At 41.6% G+C, this 14719-nt stretch overlaps 2 protein-coding genes across 12 annotated transcripts in view; one reads left to right on the plus strand and one right to left on the minus strand.

The window, feature by feature from the left end:
- The window catches only part of RPN2 (ribophorin II), a 56489-nt gene extending 54765 nt beyond the window's left edge, over positions 1 to 1724 (minus strand). For both annotated transcript variants that reach the window (XM_032350740.1, XM_032350739.1), the window contains exon 1: positions 1622 to 1724. In XM_032350740.1, the coding sequence (XP_032206631.1) occupies positions 1622 to 1634 (13 nt within the window). In that variant the 5' untranslated portion in view covers positions 1635 to 1724. The remainder of the gene's footprint in view (positions 1 to 1621) is intronic.
- The window catches only part of MROH8 (maestro heat like repeat family member 8), a 57832-nt gene continuing 44500 nt past the window's right edge, over positions 1388 to 14719 (plus strand). For all 10 annotated transcript variants that reach the window (XR_004287498.1, XR_004287499.1, XR_004287501.1 and 7 more), the window contains exons 1-4: positions 1388 to 1771; positions 7720 to 7841; positions 9938 to 10083; positions 12705 to 12827. Coding sequence is in view for 6 of the 10 variants with exons in the window: in XM_032350726.1 (XP_032206617.1) it covers positions 1476 to 1771; positions 7720 to 7841; positions 9938 to 10083; positions 12705 to 12827 (687 nt within the window). In the remaining 4 variants the exon portion in view is untranslated. The remainder of the gene's footprint in view (positions 1772 to 7719; positions 7842 to 9937; positions 10084 to 12704; positions 12828 to 14719) is intronic.

Raw genomic sequence — 14719 nt, forward strand, 5'->3', positions numbered from 1 at the left:
GTAAAGTACAGCTAGAGTGGCATAAGCAAAGGGTGAAAAGTATGGAAGAGGCAACAGAGGTAGCAGAGGCAAAATATGAAGGGCCTTTTAAACCTCTGTAGGGACTCTCGCTTATACTGAGATGGGACCCAACAGAAAGTTTTGAGAAGAGGAGTGATATGACTTACAATTTAACAGGATCATTGTGTAGAGAATAAACAAAACTGTGTTGAGACTAGGCAGGAGAAAGAACCTGAAGAGGGTCACCAGTTAGTAATAATGCAAGTAAAAAGATGATGTGGTCACAGCCAGAGTGACAGCAATAGAGATGAGAAGTGGTCAGAGTTTGGCTAGAATTCAAAGTCAAAGCCAAAACTGCTAAAGAAGAGAAAAATGTAAGAAAGAGGAGCCAAGATACTAATGCTGAATTCCAGTGCCTTGTGTACATGCATGTACTCAATAGATTAAGATTTAGTAAATGACAACTGGCATTTCCCCAGCTAGACTATAAATTCCCCTAACACAGCATCTGTGTCAGAATTCTAATCCTCCCACCTCGATTTAATAGCGACAACATTTTTGGCTAAAACTGCGCACTTAACGTGTGTGGGGGGGTATGCCCATACTATGCTAAGTAGCTGGCATGCACTGAGTCATTAAATTTTCACAACATCCAAGTGAGTGTAGTTTACATACCAAGAAATTGAGACTCTACTAGAAGTTACCTCCCTAAGACACATGACTGACAATCAAAATGCAGGGCGTCTGAATACAGTTTGCTTTTAACCACTCTATTACCCTCAACTTTTCCAAAAATGGAGCAATGACACACTGTCTTATTCACTGCTATCTTGGGCAAGTTATTTTTCTCTGAAATTTTGTCTTCCTGTCTGTCAAACGTACATAATCGTACACATTCCCCACGCCGCGGTGAGACGACAGGAGGGTCCATCGTGCACAGTGCCCGCTCCATAACTAGCAATGCAGTTCACTTTATTGATGCTTGCGTAGCGCCGTGCACTATTCTCAACTATGCACGGGGCTCAGCTCATTTAATACAGCAACTTATGCCGCAGAAAATGTGACTAACCTAGTTTACAGATCAGAAACTGAGATACAGAGGGGTTAAGGAACTTGGACCGATCACATAACGAATACTTGGCACACAAGTTTGCACCAGGAGAATCTAACTTCAGAATTTATACTCTAAGCTCCCAGAGACGTGAGTGATTTTCTTGTTCCTTTTTATTAAAAAGGAGGCCACGATCGACGTGGCCAAAAGCTCACTCGTAGGCCGCCCGGCCCCGGAGACTCCGCGAGTCAAATGAATGAGTGAAGCCACACCTAAGGTTAACCGCGGCCCACGGCTGGGCCTCGGGGGCACCCGTAGCTCCGCGCCGCACTGGCACCTACCCCACCTCCACTCGCCCGCAGTCCCACCCGCTCGCCGGCCCTCCGTCACACACTCGACCCCTAAAGAGCCGGAGCCCGAGCCCATGCCCCTGCCCCTGCCCCACAGGGGAAGAGGCTCCCGCGTGGCCGGCTTCCGAGTGGCGAGCACTAGCCTCCCGCGGGCTACGGCCCACTCGCCAAGGCGTGCCGGCCGCGGGGCCCCGTCGTCGAGCCATGCACAACGCCTCACCCGGCGACGCCATTCCTCCGAGCAGGTCCCACCACCAGGGCCCGAGCCGCAGGCTGACTTCCGCTCGGGGAAGTGGCTCCAAGAGCGCGCCGGAGGGGACGCCAGGGACTCGCGGCAGGCTGCGCGTGCTGGGATGGGATCTAGGCACAGGTCAGTCTCCGCCGCCCCACTGGGTCGACCCGGTCCCAACAGGCCGCCGCCCAAATTCCAGTTCCCGCGCGAAAGGGCGACGCCGTCCTCGCCTACGGGCCCGCCTCCCTCCCCCCGCGACCTGGACCACTTGGAACCGGCCGCCTCGCAACCGTCCTAATCCGGGTGCTACCAGTACGCGGTTGGACGAGGCTTCGGGGTGGGCCTGAAACGGGGCCTCCGCTGATTGGCCGACCGCGGTGATTGGCCGGTGGTGCCGTCACTCAGTCGTCTGTAGGCAGCCCGGCCAATTTTAAAGGAATGGGAAGGGTCCAGGGAGGAAGGGCAAATGGTGCTCCAGGGTTCGGGTTTTCTTTTTTGGTTTGTTCTTTTTTTTTTTTTTTCTCCCTCTTTAGGAAATTATGGCAATTTCCGCCAAAGATTGTTTCGCCTGTGAATAACTGACCTAGCGAGTGATGTTTTCTTTGGTTTGCAAAGCATTTCTGTATACGTAGATAACTTTGAGGAACGTACTAGCCCAACGTTACAGAAGGAGGAGGGTCAAAAATAGGAAAAAAAAAAAAAAAGAAAGAAAGAACGGGCGCCTGGGTGGCTCAGTGGGTTAAGCCTCTGCCTTCAGCTCAGGTGGTGATCTCAGGGTCCTGGGATCAAGGCCCGCATCAGGCTCTCCAAGTGGTGGGGACCCTGCTTCTCCCTCTCTCTCTCTGCTTACTTGTGATCTCTCTCTGTCAAATAAATAAATAAAATCTTTAAAAAAAAAAAAAAAAGGAAGCGACTTATCTAGGAACTCCATAATAACTAACTCCAGTTATTGGACATCTATAGGTTAGCCCAACAGTGTAGTAAGATTCTAGTACGTTATTTGATTTACTCCTTTATCACCATTGTGTGAGGTCTGTACTGTGTTACTCCCAATTTATAGAGAAAGAAACTAAAAGATTTGAACCCAGACAGGCTGACCCCGTAATCTGTGCTTTTAACTCTTATGGACATACAAAATATGCACAATATGGTAAATTTTATTATTTGTATCCCAGATATTATTAACCCAGATGGGGAGAGTGAGTTCTTTCTGTCTGCTGCTGTGCTATTCAGTAAAGTAGATACTAGCTGTACGTGGATATCTAAATTTTAGTTTAAATTAATTAAAATTTTAAATTTTAGGGGCGCCTGGGTGGCTCAGTGGGTTAAAGCCTCTGCTTTTGGCTCAGGTCATGACCCCAGGGTCCTAGAATCCAGCCAGGCATAGGACTCTCTGCTCAGCAGGGAGCCTGCTTCCTCCTCTCTCTGCCTGCCTCTCTGCCTACTTGTGATCCCTGTCTGTCAAATAAATAAATAAAATCTTTTTAAAAAAATTTTTTTTTAATTTTAAAACTCCATTCCTCAGTGGTGCTATGCACATTTCAAGCTCATTGGCCACATGTGGCTACCAGATATCATTTTGGATAGCACAAAATTAGAGAATATTTCCAATATCACAGAAAGTTCTATTGGATGGTACTGATACAGAATACATAAAAAACTCTTCCAGAGTGTCTGAATGGAGCACAAAGTTGAGCCTGGGACTTTTGGTTTCAGCTCCAAGCGTGGTATCAGGGTCCTGATCTCAGGGTCCCCACTCATTGTGGAGTCTGCTTGAGACCCTCTCTCCCTCCACCTGTGCCCCTTGCCTCTACTCCCTCTCTTCCCCCCCACCAAAATAAATAAATCTTAAAAAAAAAAAAAAAAAAAAAACCTCTTCCAATTCAAAGTAAGACAACTACTGTGGTGCTGAAGCCATCTCATAGTGACTTGTAAGAGTCACTTATGAAATTTAGCAAGGGGGATGCCTGGGTAGCTCAGTCGGTTGAGTATCTTGATGTCAGCTCAGGTCATGATCTTGGGGTCATAGAATTGAGCACCACGTAGGGCTCCAGGCTCAGGGTAGAGCCTGTTTGGGATTCTTTACCCCTTCCTCTTGCTCCCCCTCTGTTCCTCTGCCTGCTCTCACTCTCCCTCTCTAAAAATAAATAAATAAAATCTTTAAATTTAGCAAAAGTTTTGCAAATTCATTGCTAAATACAGCTCTTTAGAAAAATTAAATTGGGGGTGCCTGGGTGGCTCAGTGGGTTAAAGCCTCTGCCTTCGGCTTAGGTCATGATCCCAGCGTCCTGGGATTGAGCCCCATATCGGTCTCTGCTCCATGAGGAGCCTGCTTCCTCCTCTCTCTCTGCCTGCCTCTCTGCCTCCTTGTGATTTCTGTCTGCCAAATAAACAAGTAAATCTTTAAAAAAAAAAAATTAAATTTTACACACAACAAAATAAAGTCTATTGAAAACCAGTTCATTTCATTATCTCTTTACCATCTTGTATGCTTTTGTGGTTGCTCATATCTATTTCATCTATATGGTGGAAATATTATATGGTGTTGTGCTACTGCACATCTTTTTCCAAAGTAACATCAGTAGCTTGATTTTGGCCACAATGGGAATATTTACACCATAGAATCAGCAAATGCTACATACCAGGGCTTGATATTTTGCTTTGTTATGTTTAAAGTTAATGGTGGGAAAATGTTAACAAAGATTAAATTTAGAAGTGTGTCATGTCTATAGGCTTTATATTGTAAATAGCCCCAAAACTTAAGGAAATATCATTCTAGTGTTTGAAAACTATTATCCAACTCAAAGAAGTCACTTCTGAAGTTTTGGTTACATCTTACTCATTAATGTAAATGAAAATATCAACCAGCATTCACTTAAAAACTGTACTTAGAAAGTCTGCTTTAAACATTTACCAGCATACCACTGCAAGTAACCCAGTAAAAAAACACAGGCAAAAGACTTGAATACGCACTTCATCAAGATAATCAACATCATTACGTATTGATTGCATTGTATATTAAGTCCCCAGGAGACATTGCTATACATCCACTGAAATAGTTAATATAAAAAGGACCAATAAGGGGCGCCTGGGTGGCTCAGTGGGTTAAGCCGCTGCCTTCGACTCAGGTCATGATCTCAGGGTCCTGGGATCGAGTCCCGTATCGGGCTCTCTGCTCAGCAGGGAGCCTGCTTCCTCCTCTCTCTATCTCTCTGCCTACTTGTGATCTCTCTCTGTCAAATAAATAAACTCTTAAAAAAAAAAAAAAAAGGACCAATAATACCAAACACTGGCAAGGACGTGGAACAACTGGAACTCGCATATATTGCTGGTGGACATGGAAAAAGGTGCAATCATATTGGAAAACAGATTTTTAGTTTTTTAAATAGCCAGTTATATGACCTACTGCATGACCCAGCCATTCTACTCTTAAAGGGTTTGTTTGTTTGGTTGGTTGGTTTGGTTTTTTTGTTTAATTTTGTTTGTTTGTTGTTGATTTTCTTTATTTATTTGAAAGGGAGAGGGAACATAAGAATGAGCAGGGAGAGGGGCAGAGAGAGAAGCAGACTCCCTGATGAACAGGCAGCTGACGCAAGCCCCTGGCCCAATGACGCAAACAGCATCCTAGGCCCCTGGGATCATGATATGAGCGGAAGATAGACGCTTAACCGACTAAGCCACCCAGGTGCCCCGGTTTGTTTGTTTTTAATTAACTAGTTCTTTTAATTATTAAAGAGATATAAGTACACAGGAAGAAGCTCAAACTTTATTGGTTTGTTTTTTCCCAAAATTATTTTATTTACTATTAACTAAATGAAAAAACAATATTTATAAACATATATAAAGAAAAAAGAATGATCCAGTGAAATTGTGTACTTGCCATCCTATTAAAGAAAAGATAGGGTCGCCTGGGTGGCTCTGTCAGTTAAGCATCGGACTTGATTTCAGCTCAGGTCTTGCTCTCACGGTCGTGAGTTCAAGTCCCACGTTGGGCTCCACACTGCACACTGGGAGTGGAGCCTACTTAAAAAAAAAAAAAGAAAAAGAACATAACCATAACTTTTAGGTCCTCTTTCTAGTCTTATGCATTCCATCCTCTTTCTCCCTGCTCAGAGATCCCCCATCTTGCAGGTTATCAGTTATATTGTTTCCTTGCTTTTCTTCAAAGTTTTACTCTGTATGTTTATAACTCCAAACAGTACTTTTTTGCTTTTGCATATTTCTTAACTTTATATAAATGGAGTTTGCTACACATTTTTTCTGTGACTTTCTTTTTTCTCTCAACATTGTTAAGATTTATCTGCTTTGCTCTGCATAGCTAGAACTCATTCATTTTCCCTACTGTATGGTACTTTATTGGATGAATTACTACAATTTATTCTCCTGTTGGTAGGCCATTGGGTGTCTCTAGGTTTTTGCTATAATGACTACTGCTGTGAAGATTCTTGCATATATTTCTAATGCACACAGTTAAGAGTTTCACTGAAAATACATTCCTGGGAGTAAAATAGTGAGTCATGGTAGAGGCATCTTTGCAACTTTACTAGATAATGCCAAATTATTTCCCAAATGGCTGTACCGATTTACACTACAACTGTGATTTGTAAGAGTTCTCTGCTCCACATCTTTGTCAATATTTGCTATTCATGCCAAAAAAAAAAAATTTTTTTTTTTCAGGCAAAAGTTTAAAAAGTTTGGGGTGCCTGGGTGGCTCAGTGGGTTAAAGCCTCTGCTTTCGGCTCAGGTCATGATCCTAGGGATCTGGGATTGAGCCCCACATTGGGCTCTCTGCTCCGCGGGGAGCGTGCTTCCTCCTCTCTCTCTGCCTACTTGTGATCTCTGTCTGTCAAATAAATAAAATCTTTTAAAAAAAAGTTTAAAAAGTTTAAAAACTAAATTTTCTCTCAATTCCACTCTACAGAGGTTTGGTTTGAATACCTGAAGTTTTTCTTCACGTATCCCAACATTTGGATGTGTCTGTGTGTCTGTAGGTGCACACAGTTAACATACATTGCTTGACAACTTGCTTTTTCATCCATTAATAGATGCTAAGCATTTAGCAAATAGAGATCTATTCCCTCACTCAGCCAGTATTCATTGAGCATTACCATGCGCCAGGCATTCTAGTCTCTTCGAATACATCCATTAACAAAGCAGCCACTGATCTTTGCCTTCATGGAGCATACACTTTAGCAGGAGGAGACAGATGGTGAACAATATCATAAATAGGAGATTGACATATTAGAAGGTATTGTATCTACAGAAGCAAGAAAAAGTAAGAAAGGGTAAAAGGAATTGGGGACAGGGGTGTTCTATCTGAGTTTTTTTTTAACAGCAGCCTAGTATTTCTTACCTATCCATTCATGCCCCATGAGGTCAACAATATGCTAGGTGCTGGCAGTTCAACTGTGACCATGTAGACAGGTTTCTCCCTTCATGGAGCTGCTGATGGGAGACCATGAGCAAACCCAAATGAACTTGATAATTGTAGGTAATGGTTAAATACTGTGGGAGGGGGTTGGGAAGAGGCTGCCTAACCTAGACCGGTGATCAATAAATGCTTCTCTGTGGGGCACCTGGGTGGCTCAGTGGGTTAAAGCCTCTGCCTTCAGCTCGGGTCATGATCTCAGGGTCCTAGGATCGAGCCCCACATTGGGCTCTCTGCTCTGCGGAGAGCCTACTTCCTCCTCTCTGCCTGCTGCTCTGCCTACTTGTGATCTCTATCTATTTAATTAATTAATTAATCTTTTTAAAAATAAATAAATAAATAAATGCTTCTCTGAGAAGGTGACATTTAAGCATTGCCTCAAGTGATGAGACAGAAGCAGCCCTGAAATACTAATATTTCTTGACAAACCGTAAGAGACTCTTAACTCTAGGAAACAAACTGAGGTTCGGTGGAGGGGAGGTGGGTGTGGGGTTGAGGTAATTGGTTGATGGGCATTAAGGAGGGCACTTGATGCAATGAGCACTGGGTGTTATATGCAATTGATGAATCTCTGAAATTAATAACACTATATGTTAATTTACTGATTCTAAAATAAATAAATAAATACAAATATTTCTAATCCCCTATTCATTCCTAGGATCTGTAGTCAGGAAGAAGTAGTGATCCCTTGTGCTTCTGACAATGATTCAGGAAGTGTGGATTTGCAGCTGAGCAACTTAGAGGATATTAGAAAAGATCCAAGTAGCCTTGAACTTACAGGTAAGAGGGGGGAAAGTTTGGGGGTTTTTTTGTTTTTTTTTTTAAGGCAGGAGGGGAGGTGGAAAAAGGGGATTCTCTGTTGGAGTCAAATTTCTGGATAAGAGCCTTCAACTAGACTTTGACAATGAATTTGGTCCCTGAATTTAAGACCTTGGAATATGGTGGCACAATGAGATAAAATATATTAGTCTAGACATAATAAGAAACTGAGATAGATAATCCTGCAGACTTGCACAGAGTCTAAGTGCTAGAAGGATTCTAAGAAGGGAAAGGTGGTTATGGGTGGACCCTTGATTGGGCTACAGAATATCTATCTTTTCATTTATTCTGCAAGCATTTACTGAGTACCAGTTGTTGAATATACAGCAATGAACAAGACCAACATGGTCCCTGCCCTCACAGAATTTGATGAAAAGGAGTAGTAAGTAAACAGATATTAAATAAAGTAATTACAAATTGTAGTTAACATTACAAAAGAATTATACAAGGGACTGAAACAAAAAATAAGGGGGATGAGAACCTATTTTAAGCCATGGCTGTCAGAGAACGCCTATCTGAGATGGCACTGTTTAAACCTAAAGGAGGCCTCAAGGACATGAAAGAGAAACCCATGTGAGAAGCAGAGGAATGAACATCCCAGGTGGATGTAATAGCATGTGCACGAGACAGGAAAGACTATTTGAGGATCTACATTTCCCATGTCTACATTCATTCAACAAACATTTATTGAAGTCCTACTATACCGTAAACATGGATCTAGCTACTGGAGATTTAGTAACGAACGGAACAGACACAGCGTACTTGTGGATAGATGATTGGAACTCAGTTTAATATGGGTGCTTGGGAGTGGGGGAGTAGGGAGCAAATATAAAGAAGCTTTTTAGCAGCTAGGAGGATATTTGGTCAAAATGGGCAAAGAGGTGATTCAAGAAAGGCATCCTGGAGCAGATCCCTGAAGGATGAGTAGGAGTTAGCTAGGCAAAGGAGGTAGGAGGTAGAGAAGGTGGGGAAGAAGAAGGAGAAACGTGTAGGGAGAAGCATGAGAGCTAAATGAGATAGGTTTCTAGTGCATGAGAAGAATGTGACGGTGGGTGGCAGGAATTTGGAAAGAGGCTCTAATTCAGGAGACCAAAAAGTGTGCAGAAGTGGAGGGGTAGAATTCCTGATGATGGGTGTGTTAAAAGGGAAATAGTAAGACTGTTTCCCCAACAGGAATAAAGAGCTTGGTTTTGGAAAACAGGAGGTAAGGATGTAAAGCTATATGAAGAGGGAAATGATACCATCCTAATCTTTGTTGCTCAGCAGAGGAATAATATTTGCCAACACTTCCTTGGTGCTAGCTCTGTGTCAACTAAATGAGGTAGGTTCTGTTATCATCCCCATCTAGGAAATGAAGAAATAGACCCAGAAAAAGTAAGATCACACATGGTCAGAATGCTAGAAAATAGCAGAGCACGGATCCAAGCCTAGGCAGACAAACTCTGGAGCCTGTGCCTTTTATCAGAGCCTATCCCAGGTCTGGAAGGAGGATTCCTGAAGCACTTACTGCAGCCTGGTCCATTGGGAAGAGATCATCAAGGGGATGCTACTGTATTTGAAGTTCTTGTCACCACAGAGTCATAGACGTTTGAATTCAATACTAGTATCTACCATTTAAGTACTTACTATGGACCACATACTGAGATAAGTCTTTGTATTCAGTACCTCACTTAGTCCTCACGATAACCCTGTTTTACAGGTAAAGAAACTAAGGTTCCAAGAGGCAAACTAACTTGATAAAGGTCATAGAATTAATAAGGGGTAGAGCCAGGATTCAGATTAATCTCAGACTGAGATAAAAAGTCCATGCTCTTAACCACTATGCTATAGCTCAGTCTTGAAGGTTTTTGTAGCTTAGGAGGGCTTTAGACAACACTGAATTTGTAACTGGGAAGACTAGACTTGGAGAGCGGAAGGGACTTCGTCAGGGTTGTGGAGCAGATACTAAGGGTGAGACCAGGGCATGACTATCCTGACATCCGGTGGATCTCCCCATTATGACTGTAGAACTCTGCGTGGTACAGATATGTCATCTGCTGTGTTTCTTTCGGTATTAGACTCCGACATCTCTGACATTGCTGGACTGTCTTGGGATTCGCTCACAGATAGCTTCAGGCACCTGACCCAACAGGGCGCCCTCAGTGAAGCTGTTGTTGAGAGGCTAATCCGATCTATCCAGGAGGTTTTTGATGGTGAGCTACAGGTATGCACAAGCAATCATACTGAGTCATCCAACTTATTCCTCCATTTTAACAACTATTTTAAACATTTATGATTTCTTTATCATACAGATAATTGATATTATAGACTATAAAATTTATGTTTATATTTATTTTTATATTAAACATTTATATACATTTATAAACTGTATTTATATTTATGCATCTGTTTACAAAAACTATAAAATGCCTATTAAAAGAAAGAAAAGAAGAAGAAAAATGAATCTTCCCTAAGCCACTCTCCTGAGATAACTGTTAACATTTTAGTATATATATTTTCAGACTTTTTCTTCTGTACATACAAATGCATGTAATTATAGAAAAATAAACAATCAGACATGGTGGGAGGAAAAAGGTTTTCTAGGCAAATAGCTTTGGATCTATATTACCCTACTTAATTTGGATCTATATTACGTTGTTTAGTAAAACATTCATTCATTTATTTATTCTGCAAGAGCACATAAGAAAAAATTTTATCTTACCCTGGGAGTAAGGGAAGGCATTTCTGAGAAAGGAACCCTTGAGATCAGATCTGAGGAATGAATAGGAAGAACTAAGAGAATTTAGAATTGGAGGAAGTATTCCAGAAATAGGGCATTGTCTGTGTTTAACAGCCTTGAGGCAGAAAGGAGCAGAACTTGTTTGATGAACTCACAGAAGCCTGGTATGTCTGTCTGTCCTTTGTTAACAGACACTTGGGTTGTTTCCATATCTTGGCTCTTGTGAATAATGTTGTGGTGAACATGGGAGGGCACATTACCTCTTTCAGATCCGGATTTCATTTCCTTTGAATATATATACCAGAGGATTCTAGTTTGGGAAAATTTGTCAAACTTTACATTTTCTCTGTGTGTAATGCTAATAAAAACTTTTGGGAAAAACACTTAAAGCCAGAATGTTGGTCTTCCCTTTTGACTCAAACATTTCTTTACACTTCATGTCAGCAGGACTTTATAAAACATTTCTTTGTAATTAATAAAGGGCAGGGATTGCTGCAGTTAATTGAAAAAAAGAGAAAATCCATTCCCTGCTTTGATCTGAATCCACAACCAGGCGGGAAAATAGATGAAAAGAAGGTGATTTTGTCAGAGTATCACAAATACCATGATAGCAATATATACTATGTGCTTTATGGATACTCCTGGGAAGGGCACCCAATGTTGGTTCAGGAGAAAATGCATTTTTCTAGTCTTAAAGGATATATAGATTTTAGTCAGTAAGCAAAGTAGGTATAGAGAATTCAGTAGGTGCAAAGGCCCAGAACCAAGAAAGGGCAGCATAAAAGTTAGTCTGTCTAAAGTTCAGAATGCTGCAGGCAAGGAGGGGATGAATTTGAAGAGGTTAGCTGGGATCACATTGGGAAGGCCTTGACCTCCATGGATGCTATTGAAGGATATTTTGGTAGGGAGTTACCTGATCAAGTTTTCACTTAATGAAGATGAATGTGGTCATAGCTAGGGGAATAGATTGGAGGGCGTCAAAACTGGAGCAGGAAAACTCAATGTTGATTGTTACATAAGGTAGATGAGAAAGAATTAAACTATGAAGTCAGATTCTGGCTGTATATAACACTACTTGCTGTTCAGAGAGCTAATACCAGGTTATACTATCCATAGGCTGGGAGGGAAAGATGACAAGAAATTTTCCCAAGATTGTGGAATTATTGACATCTTTTATTGTCTTCATACTTTATTTTTTTCCAAGTTTCTGTGATAGATACTGCTTTTATAATCAGAAAAAGAATAATGCAAAAGATTTTACTTTTGAAATAAGAACTTGCATTTTTTTTTAAAGATTTTATTTATTTGACAGAGATCACAAGTAGGCAGAGAGGCAGGCAGAGAGAGAGGGAGAAGCAGGCTCCCCATTGAACAGAGAAGCACAATGTGGGGCTCGATCCCAGATCCCTGGGATCATGACCTGAGCCGAAGGCAGAGGCTTTAACCCACTGAGCCACCCAGGCGCCCCTAAAAACTTGCATTTTAATAGGGAACCTTAAAGACTCAAAATAATATTTAATGACATCAAGAGATCTAGAAGTAACAGTCAGAGTCACTGTTAGGAACTTTAATCAGACAGCAGTATATAGATAGGATGGGTAGATGGGGAAGCAAAGACTAAAGGTGGGGAGAGCCATCATGGAGCAGTGAGTAATCCAGGATTTCATCTAGCTGAGAGGAAAAATGAAGTCCCAAACCCAGGCAGGGCGAGTGGACAAGGAGTTCCATTCCTCTGTAATTTATTCATTCCTTATAATAAAAGACCTGAGGGAGCCTGCGTGACTCAGTCAGTTAAATGACTGCTTCAGCTCAGGTAATGGTCTGAAGTCATATGATCCAGTCCCACATCGGGCTCCCTGCTCAGAGGAGAGTCTGCTTCTCCCTCTGACCCTCTCCCCCTTCGTTCTCTCTCTTTCTCTCTCTCCCAAATAACTAAAATCTTTTTTAAAATAAATAAATAAATAGACAGATAAAAGACCTGAGACTAGTTTGAATGAGATGTCAGATGTTTAGAACATCACAAGAAACTTCTCAAAAACCCTCTAGAACTATCAAATGAGATTGTAATATGTAATTGTGTCTTTATCATTTTTCCACAAATTCAGAGTGAACTTGAGAAGCTGGCATTCCTACAATCTTTGTCTTCTCTCAGCCGAACTTTACCTTACGATGAAACCACAGAATCATTCATTCACAACCACATAGCAGACATTGTGCGTATCATAAATGTAAGTATTTTGACCTTATCACAAATTATCAGGGCCACACAAATTCATGACTTGACTAACAGATGTTTTAGTGGCTTCATGTATATTATCAATTTCCTTGACCTCTTCTTGTACCAGTATCTGTGTATGGAGGAGAAATAGGCGTACTCCACAAATATAATTACGCTTGAAAACCAACTAAAAGATGAGTAGAAAGGAGGAAAACAGCATGTAAATTCTCAGTCAGGACTATATTGCATTCTTGTTAATGAAGCCATAGTCATGAGGCAAACTCTATAATCCAATGCCCAGGTTCAGGTTGCCAGCTGTGTCTCTTTCCCGCTGTGTGACTTTGGGAATCTGTGCAACTTCTCAGTGCCTCAGCTTCCTCATCTACAAAGTAAGAATAGCTGTATCCTTCACAGAGCTATTGAGAGTATTAAATTAAAAATAAACATATGTGGGCACCTGGGTGGCACAGTGGGTTAAAGCCTCTTGCTTTCAGCTCAGGTCATGATCCCAGGGTCCTGGGATCGAGCCCCGCATTGGGTTCTCTGCTTGGCGAGGAGCCTGCTTCCCCCCACCCCCGCCTGCTTCTCTGCCTATTTGTGATCTCTGTCAAATAAACAAATAAAATCTTAAAAAAAAAAAAAAAGAAAGAAATGAGCTATTGATACATGCTAAAACTTGAATGAATCTCAAAATGATCATGCTGTGTGAAAGAAGCCAGATGAAGAAGATACAGGTCATATGATTCTATTCGGAGAAAATTCTTTAAAGTGCCAACTGATGTAAAGTGACATCAGATCAGTGGTTACCTGAAAATAGGAATAGAATGGGGAGGAACAGGAGTGTGAAATTACAAAGTTTGTACAAACAAACTTTTGGGAGTAATCCATATGTTCATTATCTTGATTGTGATGATGGTGTTTTGCAAATGTATACGTAAGTCAAAAACCTCAAACTATACACTTTAAATATGTACAGTTTGTTGTGTGTCTATTACCTCAAAGTCAGAAAAGCTGTAAAAATTCTGTTGAGAACTTTAATCAAAAAGAAGAAATGCAGTGGCAACTAGGATATGAAGGAAAGATGACAAGATTGGCATGAAATTAATCCAGATAGATCTCCTGATCTAAGCCTCAAAGGATGTGCTAGATAGGGTAGACAGAAGGGACCAGAGGGTAGGGGCTTTGATCGGCAGATTCCTACCTAGCTATGTCAAGACAGAATGTCAGTGCAGGTGCCCCTGGTGCCACACAGCAGACGTGAGCACTAAGACCTCCGACCCTGGAATGTTCATGGCATCAAGCTTGTGCTTGGGGGTCCAACCTAATTCTGCACCTGGGGTCCTCCACAAAATCCTACTATTTCCAGGTTGTTTGGTATATATAGTTACACTCACCATTGAACAGACACCATTGAACAGATCACGTGAGCCGTGAGGCAGGCAGTAGATGAGAAAGACTTTTCAGGAAGTCTCTTCAGTGGTATGGGTAATAAATGCTGAAGGATTTTGGAGGATGAACCGTTCACAGTAGACAGAACTAACATGAAAAGACTGCCCAGTTGTGCCGGTGAGACTTTGAGCTCCCTGAAGCACGACGGTGAAGAAGAAAGGGAGCTGTTTTATGAATTAGAAGACACAATTTCTAGTTCCACTGTCAAGCACAACCTGTGTGATCTGAGGCAGATCACTTAGCTTTTCTGAACTGCTAGCTCCACCTGGAAAATGGAGATAGTAATATCTGGTTTTTGTTAAGGCCTTTGAGACAAAATGTCTCATTTGGTTAAGATTCTTCTTGGAGAAAGCAATAAAAATCAACTCTGGCTCACTTAAGTTAAAAAAAAGAAAAAGAAAGAAAGAGAGAGAGAGAAAGAAAGGAAGGAAGGAAGGAAGGAAGGAAGGAAGG

This window comes from Mustela erminea, chromosome 7 (assembly GCF_009829155.1).
Source record: "Mustela erminea isolate mMusErm1 chromosome 7, mMusErm1.Pri, whole genome shotgun sequence".
Classification (NCBI taxonomy): Eukaryota; Metazoa; Chordata; class Mammalia; order Carnivora; family Mustelidae; genus Mustela; species Mustela erminea.